Source organism: Apodemus sylvaticus, chromosome 17, assembly GCF_947179515.1.
Source record: "Apodemus sylvaticus chromosome 17, mApoSyl1.1, whole genome shotgun sequence".
Lineage (NCBI taxonomy): Eukaryota > Metazoa > Chordata > Mammalia > Rodentia > Muridae > Apodemus > Apodemus sylvaticus.
Genome location: NC_067488.1, coordinates 69,534,090 through 69,561,582, shown reverse-complemented (window position 1 = coordinate 69,561,582; position 27,493 = coordinate 69,534,090). Strand labels below are relative to the sequence as shown.

Sequence of the window (27,493 nt, the reverse complement as noted above, 5' to 3'; positions counted from 1 at the left end):
GATCTCAAGTTCAAAGCCAGTGTAGGCTACCTGAGAAATGAGAAACTCTACCCTTCCTAGGGCATGCCTGCCAGGGAGAAAAACTCTTGGTCCTGTAGACAAGTGCAAACCAGACACCATTTCTATAAGAGAAAGTTAAGACCAGCTACAACAAGCATTGTAGAAAACAAGACAAATTCAGAAACAGTGGTGGGCCTTGGGAGACTTCACTGTGACATCATCCTCAAACATCATCTCTGCTGGCTTCTTTGAAAGATTAGTGATGATTACCAGGAATCAAGGTAAATTGGATTTTGACATAGCAACAGCTCAACCCTCATTAACGTAGGCTGGTACTCTCCTCCTCAAATCTCAGTGTCTAGGGAGGCTAAGATGCAGATCCCAGTCTCAGCAGTATGTGGCACTCCACGTAACCCTACGTGACTAAGCACAGACTAAGATCTGTCATTTAAGGTTGAGATTCTAAAATTAGTCAAAGCAGTGCATACCCCAGATATGTCTACATTCATAGGAGGTTTCATTCTTTAAGTTACATTTAAACACACACTGCACGTATGAGGGTTGGAGACTTAAAGATCTTCTAGTGTAAATATACACTAGGCCCCTGCTTATTCTTAAAGAAAATATATTCAAAAGAACCAATCTGGAAGTATAAAACCAGTGTACTGGCTAGGTCAAAGTTAACACAAGCTAGAGTCATCCATTTTCTTAATTAGTAGGGGAGGGTCTGGCCCATTGTGGATGTTGCCATCCCTGGGCTGGTGGTCCTGGATTCTATCAAAAAGCACACTGAGCAAGCCATGGGGAGCAAGTCAATAAGCAGCGCCCCTCCATGGCCTTTGCATCAGCTCCTGCCTCTAAGTTCCCACCCTGTGTGAATTCTTGCCCTGATTAGCATAAGCTAAATAAACCCTTTCTTCCCCAAGTTGCTTTGGCCATGATGCTCCATCACATAGCAACAGTAACCCTAACTAGGACACCCAGTCCTTGTCACACACTCATACACATGACAGAGAAGTAGAAGGACGAGTTGCAAAGGGAAAGGATCCATGGGAGCAGAGTAATGCAGGATAAAGCTTTCAGAGGAGCATGCCATAGGAAACCAATGTCCTGGATAATTAACGTGCTGATGCAGGGAGAACGCCTGCGCTCTCTCAAGGGAAAGTTGCTTACGAGTCAGGAAACCCATTCTGAAGACTCAGTAGTGTCTCCAACGTGTCAGGATTGCTTCATTCACTGAGTTCAGAAAAGGGATCTGAAGGCCTGATAGTGTGTGTTACTGATGGGACTTGATATTTCTGCTTCAATTCTGCAGAACCAGGGCAATGGACACTGTTGTCAATTTGGCACATCAATGTTTTAGGAGGAATTGTTTTTGGGGGGGCGTTGGGATTTTTTGTTTGTTTGTTTTTAAGACAGAGTCTCTCTACCCAGTCCAGGATGTCCTGAACTCACTCTGTAGACACACACACACATCTCAGAATAAGCTGAAGCTGAAACTCACAATGTTCTGAGACCTATGGCACAGACTCACTCTGATATAATTACTAATTAATATGAAGCAGATAGGACCTCTCTTCCTGTTTTTCTTCTGTTTTCTGTCAAGATCATTTTTATAGAAGAAAAACTGCTAACACACAAAATAAATGAGTAAGAGACAGATACCTATCATGATGTTCAAACTCTTTAAAACTATTATTTTAGAGATGGAAAAACATTTTATTGGCAATATGGTTATAGCATTAACTTGTTCTTTTAAAAGAGAAGCTGGGCGTGGCTCACAATACAGTCCCAACTCTCTGCAACATAGCAAGAGGACCAGCTCAAAGCCAGCCTTTGGAGGCTAAGTTGGAAGCTAGCTTAGGCTACCTAAGACCCTAAGACCTTTTCTCAAAAAAAAAAAAAAACAAAAAACTTAACACCAAAATGAAACAAAAGATAATACAGGCAGACACTGAGGCTTGTGCATTAACCTGAGTATTCGAGGGAGACTTGGGGTAGGTCACAGATCTGAGGGCAGCCTGAATTACACTGAATTACACAGGGAAACCTTGTCTTACAAAAGCAAACACATCAATATTAATAAGTAACATAAGCTGAATTGTTATACTATATTATGAGATGGTGATGTGTTTTAATTCCTTAAATAACGTAAGACTTTTTAAAATACACCATGTTTTCTCTCTCACTCTGTGTATGTGTGTGTGTGCTCGAGTGCTCACATACCTTAATATCTTCCATTGTATATTCATTCATCACCACTATTAGGTTTTGTTGGGAGCAAAGAACTCTGTAGAGGCTTACCTGCTATCTTAATAAAGAACAAAATATTCCCAAAACATAATGGTTTGGGAAATAATTTACAGCTGGTGTATCTTTAATCCCAGCATGGTGTGGATCTCTTAAGTTCAAGGCAGCCTGGTCTATAAAAGGAGCTCCAGACCAGCCAGGGCTACACAGACGAACCCTGACTCAATTCCCACCCCACACCCATAAGAGGAAAAAACAAAAATCAGAAAGTGCACAAATAATGGCTTAATGATGCAATTCAAAAAGCTAGAGAAACAAGAACAAGTACAAACCCAGTTGATGGCAAGAAATAATCAAGCAGAAATAAAAGACAAAACAAAACAAAACCAGAAACAAAGAAAACAGTCCAAAGAATCATTAAATCTTAGAGCTGTTTTCTTTAGGAAGATAAACAAATTCTATAGACCCTTGGCCTAATTAACAAAAAGAAATAGAGGACTCAAATTAGCAGAGTCAGAAACAAACAGGGAAACACTACAACAGACATCCAAGAAATTCAAAATACTACACAGGAGTATTTTCACTCAAAGCTGTGCATGGTGACACACACCTTTAATCCCAGCACTCAGGAGGCAGAGGCAGGCAGCTCTCTGTGAGTTTGAAGACAGCCTGGTCTATAGAGTAAGTTTGAGGACAGCCAGGGCTACACAGAGAAACCCTGTCTCAAAAAGCTAAATAAGCAAACAAACAAATAAAGCTTCTATTCCAATTAAGCAGTAAAACATAACAAAAAAGGATTTCCAGACTCAATTCACCAAAAGGAAACCAAGAAGTAAAACAACCCAGGTAATTAAAAATCAATCAATCAATCAATCAATCAATCAAAAAACTTCCAGCTAAAAAAGAAAAAGCATTGAGGGCGAGATGGATTCACAGCAGAATTCTACCAGGAAGACTAGCTGTGGCTATTTAAACTATTAAGAATAAAGGAAGAAACAGAAGGAGCATCCCCAGACTCCTGCTGTATCAATCTAATACCTACACCAGGGACAGACATAGCAACAACAGCAAAGAAAACTATAGACCGATATCCCTGATGAACAAAGACTCAAAAATAAACAATAATATGCTTCCAAACAGAATACAGACAAACATCAAAAAAGTATACACTATGATCAAGTTGGTTTTATCCATGAAATTCAGGGATGGTTCAATATATACATGCTAATAAATGCAATAAACTACATTAATGGCCTAAAGACAAAAATCACATGATTATCTCAATAGAAGCAGAAAAAGCCTTTTATAAAATCCAGCATACCTTGGTGATAAAGGTCCTCGGAATGAAGGGCTAGAGGGACCATGATGCAAAACATCAGAAGGTATATACAAGAAACCCATAGCCAACTGCATCCTCAGGCAGTGGCTCCCAACCTTCCTGACGCTGTGACCATTTACTACAGCTCCTCAGACTGCGCTGAGCCTCCCCCCCACCCCCAGCCATAAGCTTATTTTGTTGCTACTTCATACTGTCATTTTGCTACTGTTATAAATCATAATGTAAGTATCTGATATTGGGGTTGTGACCCACAGGTTGAGAACTGCTGTCGCCTGCCCCATGGAAGTCAGGACAGGACAGACACCCACTATTCTGTTCCTTTTCAGCTCTCTGTTGAAATCATTATCTGGAGCAGCAAGGCAGGAGGTCATCAGCCTATCCCTGTCTGCAAGATCCCAAAAGTCTACCAGAAAATGTCTAGAAACAACAAATCCAGGAATGTGGCAGGATACAGAATCAACTTATGCAAATCAGTAGCTTTTCTATATACCAACAATAAATATACAGAGGAGATCATGGACACATTCCCACTCATAACAGATTCAAAGAAAATAAAGTATCTAGAAATAAACCCAATGAAAAAACGCAGGACCTCTTTTAAACGTTAAACCTCTGAAGGGATAAACACTAGAAAATGGAGAGACATCCCATAAAACAGTGTTCTACATGATGAAAGGTGTAGAGAAGGATGCCATCTCCTAAGAGGTAAGGGCAACTGAGAAGTGGGGCTTCGTAAAACTAAGAAGCGCGTGCACAGTGACAGACAATACAATCACCTGGGCTGGAGAGAAGGCTCTGTGCATAAGGGCACTGGATGTCCTGAGTTTCAGTCCCTGTTCCCACATAGTGGCTCACAATCACCTGGAACTCCGGTCCTAGGGAGTTTCTGATTTCCATGAGGAAATCTGACATCAACCTCTGACCTCTACATTACATGTGCACGAGCACCTCCTCCGACATGCACACCACACATAAACACACATGAGCACACATGTGCAAGAGACACACAGACAGACAGACAGACACACACACACACACACACACACACACACACACACACACAGACCAGGGACTTGGGATACAGTGGTAGAATTCTTGCCTAACATTCACAAAGCACTGGGCTTGGTCCCTAGTACCACATAGCCTGGGTGTGGTGACAAAGGCCTATAGTCCCAGAACTCAGCAGAGGCAAGTGGAGTTCTATGAGCTAGAGGCCAGCCTGGTCTACAGAACAACCAGGGCTACACAAAGAAACCCTGTCTTGAAAACCTCTAGACAACTTAGATAGCATTATAGGTTTAATGAAAAAAATGAGTCAGCCAAGGCTTACCTTGAAACATGCTGAGTATAAGCTCATTTTCTCAGTTTAAGTGCATACCTTACAGAATGAGCTCTTCCCAGACTACTAACGCCATTCAAGCGCTGCTAACTGACGATATCACCAGTGGCATCACTATGAGGCACCTCAGTAGAGGGAGAGGATAGCATAACCATATTATGTTAAATGAAAGTTAAATATTCCAGGGAATGACAGTTTTGATAGGCAACAGGACTCTGCATTTGTTTTCTATTAACTAAGAGACCACAAATTTAGTTTGTTATAGTGTTGCCCCTTAAAACTTCTTTTTCTGGCTGGAGAGATGGCTCAGCGGGTAAGAGCACTGACTGCTCTACCAAAGGTCCTGAGTTCAAATCCCAGCAACCACATGATGGCTCACAACCATCCAAAATGAGATCTGATGCCCTCTTCTGGTGTGTCTGAAAATAGCTACAGTGTATTATAAATAAATCTTTAGACTGGACCAAGCAGGGGCTGGAGCAAGCAGAGGTCCTGAGTTCAATTCCCAGCAATCACATGATGGCTCACAACCATCTGTACAGCTACAGTGGACTCATATACATAAAATAAATAAATCAAAAACAAAAACAAAAACAAACCAAACTTTTTTCTTTCTAGGTCAAAAAAATCCCACAAGTTTACAAGTTTTGTCTTCTTTATCTTACATCTTTCTTCTTTGCCCATGAACATAAATAATTTTTTAAAAGAGATATAGGAAGTTATAGATGATGTACCTTTGATAAAGGTGATTAAAGAGAAAATGTGTTTAGATGAAAATGCCATCTCATGTGTGATGTGTGAAGGCAGAGATGGGCATGTTCTGCTCTAGCACTCATCCTTTGAGGCAGGGTCTTCTCACTGAACCATTTCTCCAGACTGACATGCTTAGGCTGTGAGCCACAGGGATCCTGGGGTAAAGAGGGCATGGGGCAGCTATTCCTGGCTTTTTCATGGGGTTTCATGGGGTTGGTGGGGATTCAAACACAGATGCTCTTGTACATCATGCTTGCAAGGCAAGGTCCAATGGGAATCTCCCCGGACCTAAAAGGGGATTTATTTTATTTTATTTATTTATTTATTTATTCATTGGATGTTTGTTTGTTTGTTTGTTTATTTGAGACAGGGTTTCTCTGTGTAGCCCTGACTGTTATGCAACTCACTCTGTAGACCAGGCTGGCCTCAAACTTGCAGAGACACACCTGCCTCTGCCCTCTTGAGTGCTGGTTAAAGGCATGTGCCACCATTACCAGCAAAATGATTTTAGATTGTAGTTTGGTCCTAAGGATTTTTCAAAATAGAAAAGTCAGGACAAAATGGAGCATAAGTACATCACAAAAAGTCTGACTGATTCATGTAAAAAAAAAAAAAGACTGTATGAAAGATAAACCTTAAAGATTCTCTGTGTGTGCACATGAATGTATGCTGCATTGGGTGCATTGCTACGTGGTCTGATGTCCCAAGCAACGACATCCTCTATTCCAGATTTCAAAAAAAACGTCTCTAAGCTTGAGCTTTCTCATGTTCTCCTTAGGGTGGACAAGTCGAGACTTTTGGTCCCTGCACAGGTAGGGTCTGCATCACTACCCAACACCAAAGCAGTTGTAGAAAACAGACTGTTACCCTTAAAAGTCTTAAAGGGGGAAACTACTACAGGAGAGAAGACAATAAAATTTACAGGAAAAAGGAGTGAGGCTAAAGAATCAATTAGTTGATGATTCAAGGCCCTTGCCACCAAGTCTGAGGTTCTGAGTCCCATCCTAAATCCATATGATGGAAGAACAAAGTCAATTCCTGCAAGTTGTCCTTTGACCTCCACAAATCGCACGTGCACACGCACGTGTGCACACACACATAGAAATGGGAGGGGGAAAATCCTAACATATATTTTGTGTGAAGATTATCAACATAGAAAGACTATCAACAAAGAGATAAAATTATTTTATATAGAGAAGACTGTTAAAACAGTAATGGTCTATGTTTAAGACCTAAGCCTACACTATCTTCAAATATGGCCTTCCTACTTTTTCAGATATTTTCTGCGAATCCCAATATAAGGCTAAATCTTTGTTTACAGTAAAAACATCTTATTTTCTGAAACCTTTGGGACCTAAGAGTAATCCTATGCCCGAGCCACGACCTCCTGTAAGGTTTCTTTCTTTTTTCAATAAAGATTTATTTATTTATTATATGTGAGTACACTGTAGCTGTCTTCAGACACCCCAGAAGAGGGCGTCCGATCTCTTTACAGATGGCTGTGAGCCACCATGTGGTTTCTGGAATTTGAACTCAGGACCTTCGGAAGAGCAGTCAGTGCTCTTAACCACTGAGCCATCTCTCCAGCCTCCGCTGTAAGGTTTCTTAAAAATTCTAAGTACAACGTCAGGCGCCACCAAAAGCACTAAATATAGTTACCGTAAGGATAGCTGTGATCCCTTTGAGAAGCCTGAACCCCTCTCAGGTGTGTTTCTTTGCTGAACACACTTCATTTTGCCTTAGTCCCTATGCTTCAATGGATGTTGAAGACCTTTTCATAAACTTCAACTCTGTTTCATTCATTGTCCTGAATTCTTTTTCTGTGGCACAGTCAAAATCTATTCCTTAGATATCCCTCACCCGCCCCTTCTTCAGGTGAAGCCAGACTTATCCACGCATACATACACAGTCAGTGCCCAAGTCTCCCACTCCGTCTGGATGCTAGGGCCCTACAGAGTTGACTCTTCCTAGAGTCTTTTTCTATTTCTCCCATACCACTACCACTCACACCAAAGGGGGGAAAGTCTGCCCACCACGCTGCAGGCGGTTTTCTTAAACTGCACAGCCGCCCTCCCACCTTTCAAGATCCTGCCTTTGTTACAGAGAAGGTAAGGTCTGGGGGATAGCTCACTCACCTCATACTATAAGCGCCAGCACCCAGTTCCTGCCCGATGCCTGACAGGCTCGCATCGAAGTCCTGCACCAGCCCCGACTCGATCACCTCGTCAGCCAGCGGCAGCTTCAGAGCCCAGGCCATCCCGGCTTCTTCCCTGCCCCAGCAGGCTCCGGCTCCTGTACAAAGACGCGGAGAGTAACTACCGGGCAGGACTGCACAGTAGCGGTCAGCTGCAAACCCAGCTCCTCGCGCAGCCCCCAAGCCTGACCTACGACCGGCTACTCCTCAGGTGCCCCGGCGACAGGAATCCCTCCCGTTCGGCTCTCGGGGGCGTGGGGCGCCGGGTCCCGCAGGAGCTCAGCGGGACTCGGGCTTTCTGAAGCCCACCGGTCGGTCGCTCAGCGTCCTCCGCTCAGCCTCAAAGCTGAGACGCGCAGCACGCTGGCGGCTCCCAGCGTCCCCTCCGCCCCTTTCGGTGGACAGCTCCTCCCTCCGGGCATCCTCACTTTCCCTCAGGCCTCGCTTCCGGTCAGTTAGATAACTTCCGGTCGCCTATTCTCCCCCTACTCAGCCCTCAGAACAAACCCAGGGTTCTGCGGAGCGGTTCCCACGCCCTCCTTAGCCCCCACGACCACCTGGAAGCGTGGACAGCGAAAGTTCGGCGCAGACTCGAAGTGCAAACCCGCCCCAGCACCAACCAATCAGGACGTCCGCTGCAGCCCTTGCGTGATGTCACCGGCCATTTACCAATGAAGAGGAGACAGGCTCTGCCTCCCGCAGCGGTGATAGGCTATCGACGCGAAGGCTTCCGCCCCTGGAGTGGTGGGCGGGCTCAGTGCTTAGATGTGAACCCGTGTCAAGTGGAGCTGCGGTTCTATCTTTCCGTTGCCCACTTCCATACCCGGGGGGACTTTCGTTCCTATGTGTCCCGTTCTAAACTTTCCTCATTTGCCTTCTCTTCACCTTTCTCCCTAATGCATTCGCGCACGAGACAGGGAAAACTCTTGTTTTTTTTGGTTGATATTGTTTGAGGCAGGGTCTCTAGGTAGCTTTAGCTGATCCAGAACTCAAAGACCCACACCCGCAGCCCGAATGCTAGGATTAAAAGCATGCACACCACGCCTATTGTTTTTGTTTTGTTTCTGGTTGGTTGGGTTTTTTGTTGTTTTGTTTGTTTTAGGCAATGATGAATGAGTGTTGGGGAAAGATCTGCAGAGCAAAGTCAGGGTTGGCATCTTTATAGCTTAATAAGAGTAATCTCCAAGAGCTTTAAATTTACCAAATTGTAAGTAAAGAACAACCATAGCCAGGCCTTGTGACTCATACACTCCAGAGACAGAGGCAGAAGCAGACCTGATTTCCAGATGAGCCGGGACTAGATAATGAAGACCCTGGAGCAGGGGGTGAAATCGTACCAGCTCCACCTTGCTCTTGAGGATTAATTAATTACGGCCATTTTTAAAATTAAGCACTGGCTATATACCTGTATGCTATGAACAGTATTGCAAAAGTCCTCAAGACAGGGTTGTAATTAGGATCCCTAAAATGGCATTGTGGTATATTCCTAAAAACTTAGCACTCAGTAGGCTGAAGCAGGAGGATCTCCACAAATTCAAGAACAGTCTAGACTACATAGCAATTTCCAGAGCTGCCAGGTCTACCTACCATTTCTAGTCATTGTTTACATGTTTGTTAAGATAGAGTTCTTTTTGTAGCCTTGCCTGTCTTGGAACTCTGAATAGCACCAGGGTCAGTCACCAGACTGGCCTTGAACTCAATATGCCTGCCTCTACCTTCCATCTTAAAAAATTCTAAAGGTAGCCGGGCAGTGGTGGCACACACCTGTAATCCCAGCACTCTGGGAGACAGAGGCAGGCGAATTTCTGAGTTTGAGGCCCGTCTAGTCTGTAGCTGCCCGCGGCCACATGCGAACTGGTCCCGTTATCCCCAGAATTCTCTTCCAGGTAATCTGGTTTGCATGTGGCCGCGGGCGGCTACACTAGTCTACAGAGTGAGTTCCAGGACAGCCAGGGCTATACAGAGAAACCCTGTCTCAGAAAAACCAAATCCAAACAAACAAACAAACAAAAACAAAAAAAAAAAATTCTAAAGGTAAATGTCACTTATTTTACCAGAGAGAAAACAGGCTAAGGGCTTAAGCTGGCCAGAACTAAATTGTCATAATAAATATGACTCCACCGGAAGACATCGCCTATCTGTGAAAGTGTGCTTCATTCTTGTATCCCAACACAATACCTTTACAGTATACTTGGACTTATATTTGTATATAACTATACACTGAGTTTCTACCTGCGAAGAGATAGGGAGAATTACTTGGTGTGGTAGCTCACATCTTTAAATCCCAGAATCCAGATACAGACACATCAGAATCTGTGAGTTTGAGGCCAGCCTGGTCCACAAGGGCTCCATAGATGCTGTGTTAAAAAAGAACAGGTAAAAAGCTAGGCCTCGTAGCATTGAGAAAACGAGGCATGAGGCCAACCTGGACTGCATAGGAAGTTGGAGGCTAGCCTGCACTCTAGAGTGAGACCATGTCTCCATAACAAAAAGGAAAGAAAAAGAAGGGGCTGGAGAGATGACTCAGCAGATAAGAGCACTGACTGCTCTTCTGAAGGTCCTGAGTTCAAATCCTAGCAACCACATGGTGGCTCACAACCATCTGTCATAGGATCTGATGCCCTCTTCTGGTTGGTCTAAAGACAGCTACAGTGTACATACATATAATAAATAAATAAATAAATAAATAAATCTTTTTTTAAAAAAGAAAGAAAGGAAGAAAGAAAGAAAGAAAGAAAGAAAGAAAGAAAGAAAGAAAGAAAAAGAAGAGAGACAAAGAAAAGAGGCGAAGGCTAGAGAGATGGCTAAGTGATTAAGAACAAAAGCTGAGTCTGGCCATGGTGGCACACACCCTTAATCCCAGCTTACTGGGGATGGGGGGGGGGGGGCCGTGGTCTGAGTTCAAGGCCAACCTGGTCTACAGAGGCAAGTCCCAGGACAGCCAAGGCCACACAGAGAAATACTATTGGCGTATTTGTTTAGCTAGTTTTTCGGTTCTTATATCTACCATCCTTCCAACCCTTCTTCCACCCCAATCCCTTCCAACCCCCCCAACACTAGATAGGAGGTGAAGATGGGGGGGGGGGGAGAAGGGAGCACAGACCTCTGTAGGCTACATTCTGCTGATGAAAGGCATCGGGGTCCATGGGGCAAGTCCAAACTCTGTTGTTAAAATATCCAGCAATTTGGCAATAGTAAACCAGCAACCTGGCAAAGCCAGTGGAGTGGGGGGCAGGGGTGGGCAGCAGTCACAGGCCCTCTCGGGGCTCTATCCCGTTTGTGTGCTCTCTGGAGTCCCCAGAATTAAATTATCCGAAGCTGGCAAAGATCACGCCCTTGCTTGTGAACGAGGCAAATCACAATCACCAGCTGTGAAGCAGACGCTTATCCCACACCTGGGGTTAAAACAAAAATACATTCACCTGACATAACTGGGTTATTTAAGAAACAAACATTCTCAGCCAGGTGTTGGTGGCACATGCCTTTAATTCCATCACTTGGGAGGCAGAGACAGGTGGATTTCTGAGTTTGAGGCCAGCCTGGTCTACAAAGTGAGTTCCAGGACAGCCAGGGCTCCATAGCTTTTGACCATTGTGAGCGTGTGCGTGAGCGCGTACATACACACACCAACACACACACAGTTAATAATAAATTTTTAAGGGGGCTGGAGTGATTGGCTCAGTGGTCAAGAACACTGGCTGCTCTTCCAGAGGATGGGGATTCAGTCTCCAGCACCCATATGACAGCTCACAACAGTCCATCACACCAGTCCCAAGGGATACAACATCCATCCGTTCTGGCCTCCTGAGGGCACCAGGCATACACACAGTGCACAGACATACTTCAGGCAAAACACCCACGCACATAAAATAAATGTTTTAAAAAATAAGAGATTATAAAAAAGTACAGGTACTCACCTTTGCTCTATCTGCTCCCACAGTGGAAAACCTGTGTGCTATCCTGAGAGTCAGGGTCCTGTCAGTGAGTAGGGCTTCCAGTGCAGGGTGCCTGGGAGCTAAAGAATACCACAAAGTCACACGAAGCAAGAAACCTCACACAGGAGGTTCTCTGGGGAGACACACAGAATGGTGGAGGTCTCTGAGCAGGAGCAGAGACAGCAGTGGGTGGTGCAGAGGACACAGGCTCCAGGGAGGAGTATGCTTGCACGGGGAGGAGTCTGCCTGCACAGGGAGGAGTATGCCTGTGCAGGGAGGAGTATGCAGCCAGTATTGCTTGGTTATTAACCCTGAATCACAGGGATGAGGATTTCCATGTCCTGGGTTCGGGGACAGGTTAGCACAAGGTAATTTTCCATTGGCCTGGTACCACCACCCCCCTTGGACTAGCCAGAATGTTCAGAGAACTCAAAAGTACCACCAGTTCCTCCTGCTCCGACTGAGGAGATAGAAATTCCACCTCCTTCCATGCCAACGTGACCAATGGGGACAGCACAGGAGGCCAGGAGAGATTGACTACCTTACGAGGGAAGCCAGGAGGCCACCTCTACTACACCTGGCCCCTTCACACCAGGAGTTGCTTCACATGGGATCTGAGGCTACAGGAGCATGCCCTATTCGTCCCCTAAGGGAAGCACTACCAACAGATTCTGGTTACACACAAATAGATGGGGATGTGGAGGAGAGACCCTTGCCCCCACTCGTGGTTGATGTCCCATTCTATGCCAGTGACTTGTATAGTTGGAAGACCCCAAGCCCTCCACTCTCTGAAAAGCCACAGGCCCTGACCAGTCTATCGGAAACTGCCTTTTATACTCACCAACCAACCTGAGACGACTGCCAGGGCCTCTAGGCCACCTTATTCACGGCTGAGGAATGGAACGGGATCCAGCTGGAAGGCAGGACACTGGCTCTGAGGCTTCGCAGGTTCCGTGTTAGACACTGAAGCACACACAGCAAACCTTCCCATCCTCCCCGCCAGTTGGGACCCAGCGCCAGTGAAAGTAAGGGGGCTTTGGACATTTCAACTGACACTATGTGGGGAGCTAAAAGAGGCAGCCAAAAACCCACCAATCTGTCCAACACGGTAAGTCGCGTACACCAGGGATCTGATGGATTGTGCACTGGGTCTCTGGAAAGGCTCCTTGAGATATATAGGCTATTTACCCCTGTAGATCCAGATGCCCTCCTGGCTAGTCAGGGTTTCTATTCCTGCACAGACATCAGGACCAAGAAGCAAGTTGGGGAGGAAAGGATTTATTTCGCTTACACTTCCACACAGCTGTTCATCATCCAAGGAAATCAGGACTGGAACTCAAGCAGGTCGGGAAGCAGGAGCTGATGCAGAAGCCATGAAGGGATGTTTCTTATTAGCTTGCTTCCCCTGGCTTGCTCAGCCCGCTTTCTTATAGAACCCAGGACTACCAGCCCAGAGATGGTACCACCCACAAGGAGCCCTTCTTCTTTGATCACTAATTGAGAAAATGCCTTACAGCTGGATCTCATGGAGGCATTTCCTCAAGGGAGGCTCCCTTCTCTGTGATAACTCCAGTTTGTGTCAAGTTGACACCCAAACCAGCTAGTATAACCCCAACATCAGTGAGCCACTGCTACTGCCTTAGTCGGCTGCAGAGATAAGGAGAAAGCTTCAGAAATGAGAGGGATTTAAGGGGATGAATGGGTCCCAACTTTGGGAAATTGTTCAGAAAACTAGAATAATTGAGATTCAGCTGAAAACAGGAGGGACGGAAACTCCTGAGTGGTGATTAGAAAATAGACAGGAGGGCTGGAGAGATGGTTCAGTGGTTAAGAGCACTGACTGCTCTTCTGAAGGTCCTGAGTTCAAATCCCAGCAACCATATGGTGGCTCACAACCATCCGTAATGAGATCAGACTCCCTCTTCTAGAATGTCTGAAGGCAGCTGCAGTGTACTTATTTATAATAATAAATAAATCTTTGGGCCAGAGTAAGCAAGGTTAACCGGAGCGAGTGGGGTTGACCGGAGCAAGCAGAGGTCCTAAATTCAATGCCCAGCAGCCACATGAAGGCTCACAACCATCTGTACAGCTACAGTGTGTTCATATACATAAAATAAATAAATCTTTAAAAAACCAAAATAGACAGGAGAGGAAATAGACCAGGAGAAGGAGAAAGAAAAGATTTTGGAGAAGGACCAACGTGCCTATTGTGAGCAGATGGTAACTGGAAGAATGAAGGTCCTTGTGGGAAAGAAAAAGAGAGAAAGGGCTGGCCATCGCATTCTCCAGCTAGCTTAAAACTGACATGCCGAGGCTCCGCACACCCTAGCCCCTGGGAGCCCAAGATGACCACAAGGACGGAGGCAAACCTGTTAACTTCCCGATAGACACTGGGGCAGCTCACTCTGTCTTGAGAACCTCTTGGAGCCCCTCACTCACTTCTAAAACAAACAAAACAAAACAAAAAAAGGTCAACATAGCAACAGACCAAACCACCAATTTCACATGGATGACCTCCTGTAAACCCAGGAAAAAATACTGTAACTCATTTTCTTCTAGTTATATCACATTGATCAAACCCATTGATTGGAAGGGACTCATTAGAAAAACTCAGAGCCATCGTCTTTTTGTGGGGGAGAACTTGGCTAGTCTAGCTTAGGACTCAGGCCAAGTTCCTACCAAAATTCTGGTTACCTGCCCTCTGAGAAGTACTTCTTCTAAGTCAACACCATAGAGGATAAAAACCTGGATCATAACCGTGTTGAACTGCAAAGCAACTCTGAGGAGCCTGAGACCACAGAGGCTCTGAGAGAAGCCGAGGCAACAGCAAAGATGTCTGCAAGGAGTCTGCAGGGCCCTTATAAAGGACAACATTTCATTGGGGCTGGCTTACAGGTTCAGAGGTTCAGCATGGCAGCATCCAGGCAGGCATGATGCAGACAGAGTTGAGAGTTCTGCATCTCTATCTGAGGGGCTGCTAGTGGAAGACCAACTTCCAGGCAGCTGGGATGAGGGTGTTAAAACCCACGCCCACAGTGACACGCCCACCCCCAACAAGACCACGCCTACTTCAACAAGGCCACACCCACTCCAACAAGGCCACACCTCCTAATAGTGCCACTTCCTAGGCCGAGCACATACAAACCATCACAAAATTGGAAAGAAAGATTGCAGAGCAGAGATAGATCTCAGAGGAGAATGGTACAACAACAGACCTCAAAGCGATGGTCCACGCTGTAGCCAGAAACCCTGTGGAAAACCATGATCTGGGTGACTTCTGGTGATAAAAGGAAAGGAAGCTTCTACTGTGGTGGTGGTATGAATGACCGCAGAGTCACAGTTGAGAATGAGAGACTTCTGGAACAACCTCTCCCCCCTCCTGGCCCCCACTCCCAAAAAGAAACAGTCTAGACTGGAAAACATTGACAAGAACTCTTAAAAACTGTGATAAGGATGCTGACATATAGCTCTTCACTACTGATGTCTTCTAGCAGGGTTAGGAGTTGGGAGGACACAGTTTTCTTTAAGGGGCTAGCCACTGGGAATTACCATGCTCCAGGGAGTATGTGAACAATACAAGTTGTATTTGGTATTTTTTTTTCTTTTTTGGTTCTTCTTCTTCTTTTTGTTTTGGAAAAGGTCATAAGGGCAATGCGTTGGACCCGGGAGGACTGGGAAGTAAGTGTGATCAGACTACATTATGTGAAATCTCCAAATAGTCAATAAAAAAAACATTACGTTAAAACACACACACGCTACAGCAAAAGCTGGGAAGTCAAGCAAGGAATTGCCGAACACATCTACCAACTAAAGAAGGCAAGACTCCTCGTTTCCTGCCAGTTCCCATGAAGAACTAACTCCCTTGCTCCCTGTCTTAGTGTGGGTTTTATTGCTGTGAAGAGACACCATGACCAAGGCAGCTCTTATGAAGGAAAACACTTAACTGAGGCTGACTTACAGTTTCAGAGGTTTAGTCTGTTATCATGAAGGCAAGAAGGATGGAGGTATGGAGACAGACATGGCGCCTGGGCAGAGCTGAGAGCTCTCCATCTTGATCCAAGGCAGGCAGGAGAGGGTCTATTCTGCGGAAGCCAAGAGAAGACTGTCTTCCACAGACAGCCAGAAGGAGACTGTGTCACACTGGGCAGACTTGAGCATATATATGAGGCCTCAAAACGCACCTCCACAGTGACACACTTCCTCTAACAAGGACACACCTCCTCCAATAAGACCACGCTTCCAAATAGTGCCACTTCCCAGGAGTCAAGCGTATTGAAACCACCCCATTCCTCCTCACACTGAAACTCAGTACTCAAGACTTTCAACTGGCACAGGACTTGAGGTATGTCAACAAACTAATGGAAACCATCCACCCCACAGTACTGAGCCTGCACACCCCCTAAGCCTGTTGCCCCAGAAAAGAAAGGAATATCTAAGCAGGGGCGGGTGGGGGTGGGGGCAGCGGCTGCGGGCGGTGCACACCTTTAATTCCAGAGCTTGGGAGACAGAGGCAGGCAGATTTCCAAGTGAGTTCCAGGACAGCCAGGGCCACACAGAGAAACCCTGTCTCGAAAAACCAAAACAACCAAAAAAAAGAAAGAAAGAAAGAAAGAAGGAAGGAAGGAAGGAAGGAAGAAAGAAAGAAAGAAAGAAAGAAAGAAAGAAAGAAAGAAAGAAAGAAAGAAAGAAAGAAAGAAAGAAAGAAAGAAAGAAAGAAAGGAAGATCTATAAGGTCCTGCATCTAAAAACTGCTCTGCCTCCCCAGCCTGTAGGGAAAATGGGCAGGCAGGGCCCACGTACCCATGTAGGGATGGTGAGCGCCCGTGTACCTGCAGAGGAGGCCACCCAGTTAGAGGGGAAGGCCCCATATACCTGTAGAGGAAGCCTGGTTAGGCGAAGTCTTTAGTCCGGTCTGGTGGCTGGAGACACGGAGGCCTGTTCCATTATTACTCCTACACAGCAGGTTTTGATAAAAAGAGGTAGCTCCCCGGGCGGTGGTGGCGCACGCCCGTAATTCCAGCATTTGGGAGGCAGAGGCAGGCAGATTTCTGAGTTCGAGGCCAGCCTGGTCTACAGAGTGAGTTCCAGGACAGCCAGGGCTACACAGAGAAACCCTGTCTCGAAAAAACAAAAACAAAAACAAAAACAAGAAAAAAAAAGAAGAGTTAGCTCATAGTTTCAAAGCTTTGTCCTAGAGAAATAGGAAAAGAAAAGAGATAGAGAAGTAAAGAGAGAAAGAAAAGGTAGAGGGGTGAGAGCTGACCATGACCACATGGAAAGAGGGGAGAAGAATGGGGAAAGAGGGGGAACAGGGGGAACAGGGGGACAAGAGCTTAAGGACAAGAGAGAAAAAGCAAGAGAGTTAGGAGGGGCCTGGCATCCTCTTTGTAGTGGGCTGGGTCACCTGGCTGTTGCCAGGTAACTGTGGGGCAGAAAAAACCTGGCTGTAGCCAGGTGATTATAGGGGTGGAGTCTAGCCAGAATGATGGCCACAGTGTTATGCCAACACCAGCCAACCCATTTGTTATAACTGGAGGTGGATATACTGATCAACTAAGGGCTCAACATCTCACCAACATTGCTTGATGAAACCCTGAGTGTAGACCTGTTGTAATTTAGACAAAAGTATCCACAAAGTGCCTTGGTCCAGTAAATGATCTCCTCCTAGCCTCCACCACCACTAAAGAGGACTGTAAACAGGTAACAGGCTATTAGACAATATCCAAATCCTAGGATACAGAGTCTCTGCCAAAGAGGTTCAGCTGTGCATCTCTCAGATCACAGACCTAGGCTACAGCTTAGAGCAGTAGTTCTCAACGGGGGATTGTGACACCTTTGGGGTCAAAAGACCCTTCCACGGGGGTCATGTATCAGATTTCCTATATATTAGATACTTACATTATGACTCATAACATTAGCAAAATTACAGTTATGAAGTTGCACAAAATAATCTTGTGGTTGGGGATCAGCACAGCATGAGGAGCTGTAGGTAAGGGCTGCAGCAGTAGGAAGGCTGAGAACCCCTGGCTTAGAGGAAGGCGGGGAAACACTTTGCCATGACTGTATTTCACACTCTGCGAACCCATGCTCCCACGTTGGCTTAGTTAGGATTTTCATTGCTGTGAGCAGACCATGACCAAGGCAACTCTTTTAAAGGACAACATTTAATTGGGGCTGGCTTACAGGTTCGTCAAGGAAGGAGCATGACAGTCTCCCAGCAGATATGGGGAGATAGGAGGAAGGTCTCCAAGGCGACCCCCACAGTGATATACTTCCACCAACAAGGCCATACTTCTTAATAGTGCCACTCTCTGAGTGGAACATATTCAAACCACCACACACATCAAAACAAAACAAAACAAAACACCAGGAATTTCTAAACTATGGGTTTTGGATTGGATATTGCCAGGTATTGATAATGGATTTGCTGAGATAGCTAAACCACTCTATGCTAGCACACCCCTTAGAATGGGCTGGGACTGAGCAGAGGGCCTTCAGGCCTTGAAAACGGCCTTGTGTTTGCCCCAGCCCTGGCCCTCCCAGGCATTACTAAGCCATTCTACTCATAGATGGATGAGGCCAGAGGCGCTGCCCAGGGAGTCCTCACACAAACCCGGAGACCCTAGAAAAGACCAGTGGCATATCTAAGAGACTTAACCCAGTTGCAGGCAGAGGCCTGCATGTATAAGAAGGGTTGTAACTGCCACCTTCCTGCTGGCAAATGAAGCTGACAGTTGACTTTAGGGAAAGAACTGTTCCTGACAGCCCCACAGTCTGTCAAAGGCCTCTGGGCAGTGGGCACCCAAGACATGGATGTCAAAGGCCCAGGTGACCCAATACCAAGCTCTACTTCCAGATCAACCCCGGATATCTTCCCATAAGACATCAGCCCTCAACCGTGCCAGTCTCCTGGTGGACAATGAGCCCATGGAACCCTGGCATTGCAGCCTTGAGTTGGCTGCCTTGATCCAGTCCTTCGGGCATGATCTGATTGATGTCCTATTGGCAACATCAGACAAGGAATTGTTCACAGATGGGAGCAGTTTCATCCAAGACAGAATCAGGGACGCCAGAGCACCAGTGGTGACCCAAGATAAGACTATCTGTGCGTGATCTTTAAGCAGGGGACCTCAGCTCGGCGATCTGAACTTTTGGCGTTGACTCAAGCACTCCACTTAGCGGAAAAACAAGGCTATCACTGTGTTCACTGATAGCAGGTACGCTTTCATTATGGTCTGTATTCCTGGGGCTCTACACGAGGAGAGGAGGTGGCTAACCTCAGCAGGAAAAGAAATAAAACTTAAAAAAGAAATCTTAGGGGGCCTGGAGAGATGGCTCAGTGGTTAAGAGCACTGACTGTGCTTTTAAAAGTCCTGAGTTCAAATTCCAAAAACCACATGGTAGCTCACAACTATTTGTAATGAGATCTGATGCCCTCTTCTGGTGTGCCTGAAGACAGCTACAGTGTACTTATTTATAATAATAAATAAATATTAAAAAAATAAAAAAGAAATCTTAGCCCTACTAGGTCTATCTAGGTACATAAAAGGGTGGCTATTGTCCTTTACACGGGACACCAAAATGGAGATTTCTCTAGAAGCCGCTGACTTGGCTGCTTGGGGAGCAGCTCCAGAACCAGATGAGCCTCTCCAAGCCTTGGTAGCCCAGACAGAGTACAATTTACTGAACCATCTGGGATCCTCCTCAGGTGATATTGACTGGACAGAAGCGGAACTGGCCACACAAGATGAACAAAGATGGTGGACACTGTCAGATGGCAGACTCATTCTTACCGTGTGTCTGGAAAGATAACTGGTTATGATCTCCAGGTCTCCCACCTAGAGACCACAAACAAAACAAAATAAACAAACAAACAAACAACAACAACAACAAAACGCTGAACTGCTCAGACACAACTAATATGTTCCAAATTTGGAAAGACTGATTAGAGATCCCATTTCTAGATGTACCATCTGTGTACAGGTAAACCCCGAAGGGAGAAAGTCCCTCGAGGGACCTGGGCCTGAGAAAATGGGCAGCGGTGAAATCGGGTTTCTCTGAAATCAGGCCTATGGTTTAGGGTTACAAGTCCCTGTTTGTATTTGTGGGCACCTTCTCGGGGTGCATGGAAGCCTACCCCACTCACACAGAGAACACCCCAACAGTAGTTATACAGGAGAGTCTTCAGGAGTTAGCCCCAGGTTTGGACTGCCCCTGGCTTTGGTGTTCAAGAACTGCCTGAGCCAGGAAGTGGTGGCGCACACCTTTAATCCCAGCACTTGGGAGGCAGAGGCAGGAGGATTTCTGAGTTCAAGGCCAGCCTGGTCTACAGAGTGAGTTCCAGGACAGCCAGGGCTACACAGAGAAGTCCTATCTAGAAAAACCAAAAAAGGGGAAATAAAAGGAAAAAGGAAAAAAAAAAAAAAGAAAGAACTGCCTGGCCTTCATGGCCAAGGTATTTCAGAGTTTGGCAAGGTGTTAACTATCAGTTGGAAACTGCATCATGCACACAGGTCTCAGGGCCGTGGTAGGTAGGAAGACTGAGTAAAACTTGAAAACTATCTCCCGTTCGTTTTCCCCAAACTCCAGGATGTCCCCAGGCAGAGATGCTTCTTCACTAATTCCCAAGATCTAGTGGGCTTTACAAGAAGCTTGCTGAGCCACTGTCTGGGCCATAAAGGAAATCCTGCCATCTCCAACCTCCAACTCTCCCCTCTGCTCCCAACACGCACGCGCACACAGACACACACACACACACACAGACACACACACACACACACACACACACACACACGCAGACACACACACACACACACACACACACACACACACACACCAGTTCCAACAGAGAGACTTGGTTTGGATAAAAAGGAACCAGGCTTGGACCCAGAACCTGTCTGGAAAGGACTCTACTCAGTTACCCTCACTACCCCAGCTGATGTCAAACTAGCTGTCTCATCCCTTGGATTCGTCACTCCCAGCTACACATAGGTCACAGAGGATGACGACCAGTAGATGGGTCATCTAAGAACCCCCAAGTCCTAGAGATAAATAGAGGTGTTGTGTTTCTTTCTTCCTCCTTCCCAGGGTATGACCCTACAACCCTATAGAACAGAAAATTGGACACAGGAACTGAGAAAGACAGGTAATAGAAATGATTCTCCTTAACATAACTTTCAGATGACCACCACCTTCTGGGTGGACCTCTGCGCTCTTGTGACCACGCCTCTTAGAGGGCTACTGGGAAAAAGAGATGTGCATGACAGTGTCTTAGGGTTTCTGTTCCTGCACAAACATCATGACCAAGAAGCAAGTTGGGGAGGAAAGGGTTTATTCAGCTTACACTTCCACACTGTTCACCAAAGGAAGTCAGGACTGGAACTCAAGCAGGTCAGGAAGCAGGAGCTGATGCAGAGGCCATGGAGGGATGTTCCTTACTGGCTTGCTTCCCCAGACTTGCTCAGCCTGCTTTCTTATCGAACCCAGGACCACCAGACCAGGGATGGTACCACCCACAAGGGGCCCTCCCCATTTGATCACTAATTGAGAAAATGCCTTACAGCTGGATCTCAGGGAGGCATTTCCTTGAGGGAGGCTCCCTTCTATGTGATAACTCCAGCTTGTGTTAAGTTGACACACAAAACCAGCCAGTACAGATAGGATAGGTTGTTGTACTGTTTTCCAGGCAAAGGGACTTCAAAACCTCTAGTTCAGTAGTTTTTGACCTGTGGTTCACCAATCTTTTGGGATTTGAACAACCAGCTGTTTTACAGAGGTCACCAAAGACCACCAGAAAACACAGATATTTACATTAAGATTCATAGCTGGGCTGGGCGGTGGTGGTGCACACCTTTAATCCCAGCACTTGGGAGGCAGAGGCAGGCAGATTTCTGAGTTCAAGGCCAGCCTGGTCTACAGAGTGAGTTCTAGGACAGCCAGGGCTATACAGAAAAACCCTGTCTCCAAAAATCCAAATCCAAAAAACAAAAACAAAAACAAAAAAAAAGACTCATCGCAGTAGCAGAATTACAGTTATGAAGTAGGTGAAATAATGAAAATAATTTTATGGTTGTCGGAACACCACAACAAGAGGAACTGTATTAAAGGGTTGCAGCACCAGGAAGGTTGAGAATCAGTGCTCTAGTTCTTTGACTGTCTGTGAATGGTCCAGGTCCCTGTCTAGAAGGTGGCAGTGTCCCTGTGTGGCCATGGAATGTAAAAAAGAATCCTCCTGGGACACAAAGATCCCTGTCTCCAGATTTAAAAAATGGAAAGTCCTCCTGCAATCTGTGGTGCTAGAAGATGAAACTCGGAGAGCATTAAACCCAGGGCCTGGGCTGGGGCTGGCACCTGCTATTGAATCACAGGGAGAGCCTGGGGAGTTAGGCTTTATATGCCCCTGGGAGAAACCTGGGTGACAAAGTTGCCATGTTTTTGCCACATAGGACTTGTCCTTGTGGATCAAAAACCTTGCTTGTGTGACGCTTCTTAACCCCCAGAGCCTGGTGCTCTGAAAAAAGTTGGCTATTTCTTTTCTTTTTTTTAATATGAATTTGTTATTTATGTGAGTACACTGTAGCTGTCTTTAGATACACCAGAAGATTACATTACAGATGGTTGAGAGCCACCATGTGGTTGTTGGAAATTGAACTCAAGACCTCCGGGAGAGCAGTCAGTGCTCTTAACCGCTGAGCTATCTCTCCAGCCCAAGTTGGCTATTGCACGAGACTTTAGTCTGCCTCAATGTTAGGCTCTGCTCTCCCAGGTTTAAGTGACCAACTAGATCAGTAAACACTCAACCATCTGAACCTGACCTAGGACAAGACTGTTGGCTATGTCTAGACCCCAGATCCCCATACTATGTAAGAGTTAGATTAAGTCAGACCTTTACCCTTCAAGAGATTCAACAGGCTGTGACTTGAATTATGCATGATCTTGGAAGATCTCTAAGGAAAAGGCACTTGCACCGTCTCCTCTAAATGACAGAACCAACTCCCCTTATGCTGAGACTCATAGTAACAGCCAACAACCCCCAAATGGAGGCTTGAATATTCCACCATGCTCTTGAGACCACCTGGCTGGCCTGCACCAAGGGACTCACTGAATGTGCTTCCTCAGATCAACTGGAGGGACACCTGCCACTCCTTCATATACCTGAGTGTGTGGCTCCCCAGATGTGCGTTTACAGCGGGGAGGAAGACAGGACACACCTCAACCTAGACTCAGAATGAGCAAGGACTGAAAGGCCTGTCCCCACCTTGAGCCCAACTTAGCAGGGGTAAGACTAGCTGGATCAGCTGGTTAGCACTTCTGCTCGAACCATAGGAGATTAAAAAACAACAACAACAACAAAAAACTCTCGATAACCATTGCCCAGATAGGTCTGGACGTAGAACAGCTAGAGGATTCCACCTCCAGATTAGAAAAACAGGTCAACTTCTTGGCTGAGGTGGTCTTACAAAAACCAAAGGAGCTTAGATCCCTTCATGAAACATCAAGACAGACTTTTGCATGACCCAGAGAAAAACAAAACAAAACAAACCTGCTGCTTCTGTGGCAACCAGTCTGGTGTCAAAGGAGAGAACCTTGGTCAGAAACAGCACAAGGGGAGGGGAAGGGCAGACATGACCTGTTCCTATTTCCTGGTCACCTTTGCTGCCCAACCTGGCCTCTGCCATCACTGACCCCTCAATCCTCCTCCTCTTGGCCTCAGCTGTTCACCTTTGTATCCTTAAATGAATGGTTAGTTATGTTAAAAAAATGTAGTCCTCTTCCCTAGGATGAGTCCATGATTTGACTCATGCCCACAGAACCATGGAGATGTGACAAGGGCCGCCTGCAAGGTGACTATGGTGAGTGTGTTTCTGTCCTGCCGAGTAAGCGCAGGTCATCAGAAGGAGGGAACTGAAGAAAAACAGTCCAGGAAGGAAAACAACTCAAGGGCGTGTTCCCTCTCTACGGATCAGCTTGACCCTGCCATTTCGCTAACTGCGTACTTTGGCTTTTGTAACCCCCAGAGTATAAATTTCAGTTTCAGGAAGGGAGCGTCAGGGACTTTCTAGCCACAATGTGGGATGTGGTTTTCTTGTTTAAGTATGGACCTCGAGAAAGGCTCGGGTCCCAAGGACCCAGATGTAGACATCAGCCAGCCAGAATAAAGACTTTTCAACCGACTCCTAACTGTATCTGAGTAGTCTCCTCTGGCAGAAGGCCTGCAGCAGTGGAATGCTGGCCCTGACTGCTGTAGCCCTCTACAGCAACGAAACATTGTTTCTAGAAATATTGTTTGCCATGAGCAAACAGCAGTCGCTGTAGTCTAGGCGCACACACCGAGCCGTTCTGAAGCGTTGGCGTGGCCGCCCTGGGCGTGTGCTCTCTTCTTCACTCTGCTCCTAAGAGAGAGAGAAGTAAACTCATCTTGTTGGCTGGGGGGTGGGCGGTGGCAAATGCCTTTAATCCCAGCATTCAGGAGGTAGAAACAGTTATATCTCTGAGTTTGAGGCCAGCCTAGTCTACATAGTGAGATCTGGGCCAGCCAGGGCTACACAGAGAAACCCAGTCTCAAAAAACAAACTTTAAAAAAAGAAAAATTTTTTTGTTGCTTTTTTGTTTTTTCGAGACAGGGTTTCTCTGTGTAGCCCTGGCTGTCCTGGAACTCACTCGGTAGACTAGGCTGGCCTCAAACTCAGAAATCTGCCTGCCTCTGCCTCCCAAGTGCTGGGATTAAAAGCATGCACCACCATTGCCCAGCTTGAAATATATTTTTAAAATATATAAATTTTTTAAAAAATATATCTTTTGGTCAGTAATATTTTCTCCTCCACAGAAGAGGAAAATGAACTTTTCCGAACCAGGGATAACACCAGCACTTTAGAAGAAGAGATAGCTCTGACATATTCAGGGACATCATGGGACTTCATCCTCTGAAAAATGTTTAGAGAAAAATAGACATTTCCAAGAAATGTCTGAGCCTCAATTTAAATTTTGAAGCACAATTAATATTTCCCAAAGGTACTTCTATTCATACATCTTAAAACAAGCTGAAAAGGCAAGAAATGCTCCTCAGCAGTGGCCAGGTGCTCCTCAGCACTGTCTAGGTGCTCCTCAGCACTGGCCCAGGTACTCCTCAGCACTGCCTAGGTGCTCCTCAGTCCTTGCCCAGGTGCTCCCCAATACTGCCCAGGTGCTCCTCAGCACTGCCTAGATGTTCCTCAGCAGTACCTAGGTGCTCCTCAGCACTGCCCAGGTGCTCCTCAGCACTGGCCCAGGTGCTCCCCAATACTGCCCAGGTGCTCCTCAGCACTGCCTAGATGCTCCTCAGCAGTACCTAGGTGCTCCTCAGCACTGCCCAGGTGCTCCTCAGTCCTGGCCCAGGTGCTCCCCAATACTGCCCAGGTACTCCTCAGCACTGCCTAGATGCTCCTCAGCAGTACCTAGGTGCTCCTCAGCACTGCCCAGGTGCTCCTCAGCACTGACCCAGGTGCTCTCCAATACTGCCCAGGTGCTCCTCAGCACTGGCCCAGGCACTCCTCAGCACTGCCTAGATGCTCCTTAGCAGTACCTAGGTGCTCCTCAGCACTGCCCAGGTGCTCCTCAGCACTGGCCCAAGTGCTCCTCAACACTGCCCAGGTGCTCCTCAGCATTGCCCAGGTGCTCTTCAGCACTGGCCCAAGTGCTCCTCAGCACTGCCTAGGTGCTCAGGTGCTCCTCAGCACTGCCTAGGTACTCCTCAGCAGTACCTAGGTGCTCCTCAGTACTGCCTAGGTGCCCAGGTGCTCCTCAGCACTGGTCCAGGTGCTCCTCAGCACCTGCCCATCCAAATGCAACACAGCCTGCCCTGAGGTACAGGCCACCTCAGCCTGACCCACTCTCCTCCCTCTCCCTTCCCATTGAAACTACAACTGAAATTGGAGTTCCAGGATTGGAAACAGGGATCCTAGGGGCTGTAACACCCCAGAAATTCTTCAATAGCTACCTTCAGGCCAAATGTCTGTACTCATTAATTCAAGCTGTAAAATCATGGTCCCTGTTGAACACAATAAACACAACAGAAGGCCCAAATGCCTTATTCTGTGGTGATGTTGGCAACGATTAAGAGTCTCACGGGGGAGTCTCTATCTCAAACCTCTTCCCGCAAAAGAAACTTAACCGTGGACAGTTCGTTTCCCCAGGTTAAGTTCTGAACGGTCTTAAAAGAGAGCGGCGAGGTCTATGCAGGGGTGTCCGTTAAGCAGGAGAAGCTCGCGAGAGCCCTCCTGGGTTCAAATCTCGTTCTGCCGCTCGGGACCAAGTGACTTTGAACACATTCATTTTTCCTGAAATGATTACGGTATTACTGTGAAAATCAGCGGAGGCAGTAAATGTTGCCAAACTGGAATAAAGCACAGCAAAGAGTGGTGGGGAATTTAGCTGTGATCTGGGGAAGGGTACGTAAAGAAACCCAGAGGCCTTTTGAGGATCGGCAGCTTACCTTTCCTTCACTGTCAGCCCCAGCTTCCCACAGGCCCCAGAGGCAGCCCCTCAGGTCTAGGGAACTTCTCTGAGGGCCCAGTGGCTGCAAGATTAAGAAAATCCTCACTGCCCTGCAAATTCCTTCTTCTCTCTTCTCTTAGTCCTGAAACCAGCCTCCTTGCCAGCACATTTTTTTTTTTAAATTCCCTTTCCAAACCACACATAGGGCAGTGACCTGCGACCTTCCGCAAACCTACCCCCCTTTCCTCTAAAGTCTAAAATGTTCAGGCCAACTGCCAAAAACCACTCTCAGCTGGTCTGAGGCAGCTCACAGGACTCTGCTGGTGTAAGCTGTCTGTCTCAGGGTGGGCCCCTTCATTCCCACACTCAAAGCCTGTCGTTGCAGAGAGCTAAGAACCCCGTGCCTGCTCTCCCCAGAAGCCTCCATCTTGGCTCTCAGTACTTCCTAGAAGGCAAATGGAGCAGGCATTTCCCATCTGACAATTACCGATCACCTACCCTGTGCCCGACAGGTCCTCACTGCTTGAGTGGCTAGCTAATCAGGGTTTGAGATCTAGGCAGGAGTAAGTGCTGGTGCTCCACTGTTTGAGGTACTACAAAATTCCTCTCATCCCAAGCCTTGGGTCAGAATCATGGATGTCCATTAACCCCTGGGGCATGGTCACAGAAGTGGATCTGAGTGATCTAGGACCCACATGGGGTGAATGGAATAGGTATTCCTGCCATCTCAGATTACACACTTCAGATGCATTCACACCAGGCTGGTGAGGAGTGGGAGCACTTCCAGGGAGGGAGACAGCATGGATGCCGCTGCCAGGGACCTCCTCCTAGCAGCTGTGATCTGGCTTTAAACTCAGAGGTAGGCCTGTCCCAAATATTTGCAGGCTGAGGAAAGAGTACAAATGAAGAGCTACCTAGCACACAGCCACATTTAAACAAAGAGCTGTGTGAATCGAGCTATTAATGCTATGATTAGGTCATGAGGGTAGAAAGCCCTTTAAAAGATGCCCGAGGGAGCTTGTGTCCCGCCACCATGTGATGTTTCTCGGGCTCCTTCAGGTAACTCCAGAGGCTCCAAAACTACGAGCAGGAACTTTGCCTTATTAAAAACTTCTCCGGATGAGGAATTTTGTTACAACCTAAGGCTATAAACAGGAAGTATCCCTACCAACAACATAATCTGCCCGCTGGGTCGCTGGGATGCAGAAAAA

General features: G+C 46.6%; 1 protein-coding gene and 1 long non-coding RNA gene across 6 annotated transcripts in view; both read right to left on the bottom strand.

The window, feature by feature from the left end:
• Tfcp2 (transcription factor CP2) overlaps positions 1 to 8,483 on the bottom strand; it is a 35,809-nt gene extending 27,326 nt beyond the window's left edge. For 2 of the 5 annotated variants that reach the window (XM_052161094.1, XM_052161093.1), the window contains exons 1-2: positions 8,066 to 8,372; positions 7,817 to 7,973 (exon numbers count right to left, since the gene is read on the bottom strand). In XM_052161094.1, the coding sequence (XP_052017054.1) occupies positions 7,817 to 7,938 (122 nt within the window). In that variant the 5' untranslated portion in view covers positions 7,939 to 7,973; positions 8,066 to 8,372. The other 3 variants (XM_052161092.1, XM_052161095.1, XM_052161090.1) reach the window with 3 other exon arrangements.
• Positions 8,484 to 11,802: 3,319 nt separating this feature from the next.
• LOC127667784 (uncharacterized) lies at positions 11,803 to 13,166 on the bottom strand. Its single transcript, XR_007973935.1, has 3 exons — positions 13,102 to 13,166; positions 12,652 to 12,723; positions 11,803 to 11,890 (listed from the first exon to the last, which is right to left on the bottom strand). It is a non-coding gene; the product is annotated as an uncharacterized LOC127667784 (long non-coding RNA).
• Between the last annotated feature and the right edge of the window lie 14,327 nt (positions 13,167 to 27,493).